This window comes from Lactuca sativa, chromosome 7, assembly GCF_002870075.4.
Source record: "Lactuca sativa cultivar Salinas chromosome 7, Lsat_Salinas_v11, whole genome shotgun sequence".
NCBI classification, from domain to species: Eukaryota; Viridiplantae; Streptophyta; class Magnoliopsida; order Asterales; family Asteraceae; genus Lactuca; species Lactuca sativa.
The window spans coordinates 39,548,046-39,551,275 of NC_056629.2; the positions used below are offsets into that span (position 1 = coordinate 39,548,046).

The 3,230-nt window shown below is 30.7% G+C and overlaps 1 protein-coding gene across 1 annotated transcript; it reads right to left on the reverse strand.

Moving 5' to 3' along the window:
• Positions 1–878: 878 nt before the first annotated feature.
• On the reverse strand, positions 879–2,470 carry LOC111880744 (protein TIFY 5A). The gene is made up of 3 exons (XM_023877158.3): positions 2,274–2,470; positions 1,773–1,872; positions 879–1,152 (listed from the first exon to the last, which is right to left on the reverse strand). Exons 1-3 carry the CDS (start codon positions 2,363–2,365, stop codon positions 949–951), a joined length of 396 nt encoding a protein of 131 aa, XP_023732926.1. The 5' UTR covers positions 2,366–2,470; the 3' UTR covers positions 879–948.
• Between the last annotated feature and the right edge of the window lie 760 nt (positions 2,471–3,230).

Below are 3,230 nucleotides of genomic sequence, written 5' to 3' on the forward strand. Positions count from 1 at the left end.
ATAAGTATAGAATATATCACATATCTATTATCTTTGTGATAAGATCGGCTTTTAGTATAGATTATATGCAATCCCTTGAATCACGAGATTGATATGTATAGATTATTATGTATAACATTAGGGAAAACCCTAATGTTGTGAACACGGCTTGGTGTCGTAATTGTCTTTTTGACAATCTTCTTCTTGGTGATGACAAAACCTCTTTCTTGATGAAAGAAACAATTTGGAGAACTCTCTGTATCTTTTAAATTCGGTTCTTTATTTTTCGCTGTTTAAGTTTTTTTTTTAGTATTTATACTTGAAGTATATCCGATCCATACAAACCTTCATTTGATATCAGAAATGACATATTCTGGAACTTGTGGTCATTTTTCAGAAAAAAAATTATTGTTTTTAAAATATCATTTGATCAGGGGTTAGATACTTAGATTTTTCGATTTCTCTTATGTTGAGGATGATTCCAAATTTAATTAATGACAAGATGCATAAATGTGTTTGAATTTAAAAAAAAATGTATGTAATGAGGTTATCGATAATATTTTAGTTAAAATATTCAATTAGGATGGTAACAAATACAAATAAACTAATATAATACCATTACATTGATGTAGAATTAGTTGGCGATTCAACATGATTTTAACACCTTCTAGCTTGAAACTAATACTGTAATACATAATTCACATGTCGTAATTAGCAGCGATGGATAATTAAGAGAACTCGATTAATCATGCCATTGCCACTAACCCAAACAATGAAGCCGATCGAAATTGTTAACTGGAACTATTATATATATATATATATATATATATATATATATATATATATATATATATATATATATATATATATATATATATATATATATATATATATATATATATATATATATATATATATATATATATATATATATATCATCGTAAGACGTACATAAAAGCTAGCTAGAGATTAATGGTATGGAGAAGTTGCTTGAATCCTGTGCTTTCTCTTTTGAAGGAACCTCTGTAAAGATCTCTTCATGGAAAGCCCACCTGGGCTACACACAGGAGGCGATATCAAAGGCGAAGATGGCTCCAAAGAAGTGGTAAAGTTCTGTGTTCTCCTCCATTTTTCCTCCATTTGTTCGCTTGCTACCTTTATTATAGTCCTTGCCTGCAATAAAAATCCAATTAGAACCACCTTTCTGAGATGCTTAATTGCAAGATCTAAACACAACAAATATTTTATAATTATGTTAATATATATGAGCTTCGAGATAAAATTTTGATGTTGGTATAATGATTAGTACATATCTTCAAGAGTAAAAGCTCGTTTCCTGTAAAAAAAATTATACATGGATATATAACAGATATATCTTGTAATGATATAAGATTTAAGTCTCTTTCCAAACCTCAAAAAAATCCAAGTAAGATAAATTTATTAAATATCGAACAAATTATCAACAGAAAATACCTAAAAGTCATTTCAAAAGATTAATTAAAACTGTTCATTTGATAAAAAAAATCCAAATTTCAGAACATGGTTGATAATAAACACATAATAGAATTCTTATACGATTTATAACATAAAATAGAAGACATTTCTTTATATATAACTAAAGCTTCTTTCTAAGAACAAGAAAAAGGGTAAGTTTGGTGGCCATCATTTTACGACACGTGACTTTATTTCTTTCAAAAACCTTAAAAACATAAAATAAAATATCAAACCGAATTTCTTAATTTATATATACTAAATTTCTGTACAGCAAATTGCTATACAACTATAGAAAATACCTGAAGCTCAGTGACGTCACAAACGCTGACTTTTCCGTCATAAAAGATTGTTAGCTTCTGCCTTTCCTTTGAATCCTCACCCACTGTACCCAGTTCCTCACTATTTCGTCGAAAAAAAAGAAGAGAGAGAAGAAGAAATCTATTAGTTAGTATATCAAATACTATGTTAGACATAATGTTAATGCAATATTCATATTGTTTTTCTAAATGATATAAATTAATAAAATTTAACCAGTTATATATACCAGTATGACTTATTTCTCTTTTAGTTGAAATCTTTGTATTTGTGCTGTTTATTCTGAGTTAGTGACTTAACAAATAGGTTGAAACTTTCATCTTCAATACATATATATGATGCGTATATCTCAACATTTTATAGGTTTATAGTGTATGCATAAAAGTAAAAATATATATTTGGTAATAACTAATAAGAATGCATTAACCGAATGCGTAAGTATATATTAGTATGCTAAAAAGAAAGTGATGAGGTAAAGAAGTTACCTGGTTTTTTCTTGACCATGATGGTGGTGATCCGAGAAAAGGTATGGTGATGGCGGCACAAGGCGGAGTTCCAAATTGCAGTTCCTCCTCATATTCCGAGAGAGAGAGAGAGAGAGAGAGAGAGAGAGAGAGAGAGATGAGAAGGTATGTCTTTATATCAGTATCTGTGTATGAATTTTTGTCGCAACAATCGAGATAAAGCAATGAGAAAAGAGGTATTATATATTATACGAGCTGCAGACAAGAAAGAGAGAGAGAGAGAGCGGCGGAGTGGAGAAGCATGAAAAAAAACACGTTTAGAACGCTGTTGATAGCGACCAATGAACAGCGGCGCCTCCAGCTTTACTCATTTCCACGTTCTTTTACTTTCACGTGCACGGATAGTCGACACCCCACACGCCACCCTATGATTACTTAATTGATTATAACAAAGATTGCGGAAATAAGTAGTTGATTGGCGAGTTAATAATAGACTTGTGCTTAATTGATTAATTCATCCGTGTATGAAAAATAATCCGAATCATCCAAAACCCAAGACGTGATAGTAGGTTTGTATTCATATTCCATATTTTATTATAGTCAAAATTACATGATCACGACAAGTCGGAAGATCTACCCACTTGTTTTTGTGGTTTCTAAAATTTCTCCCATTTATCATTTTGGTTAATGTCGTCTACTTGAAGCCGTTAGTCGTCTAAGGTGGCCTCCTCGCCTACGTGGCTTCCTTCGCTGCTAGATCAAACACTTTTAATGACAGATGAATTACGCCGGTAGAAAGATTTATGGTAATTAGAATTGTTTAAATGTCTTAAAAAGAAAAAAAAAGAAGCGCGACACTTATAATTTCTCCGTCTGACGTTTTGTAAATCAGGTTACGTCGTTTAGATCTCCACTAAATTTAAAGTTCTTGGGTTTAGAAATCTTCTTTATGATGGAATAATTCAGAATTAGACTTAT

Excerpts from the sequence above, each read along its gene's own strand:
- LOC111880744 (XM_023877158.3), bottom strand. The coding sequence starts at position 2,365 with ATGAGGAGGAACTGCAATTTGGAACTCCGCCTTGTGCCGCCATCACCA. Across the intron at positions 1,873-2,273 it reads CATGGTCAAGAAAAAACCAG|TGAGGAACTGGGTACAGTGG; the intron begins GTAACTTCTTTA and ends TCGACGAAATAG. Across the intron at positions 1,153-1,772 it reads GTGACGTCACTGAGCTTCAG|GCAAGGACTATAATAAAGGT; the intron begins GTATTTTCTATA and ends TTTTTATTGCAG.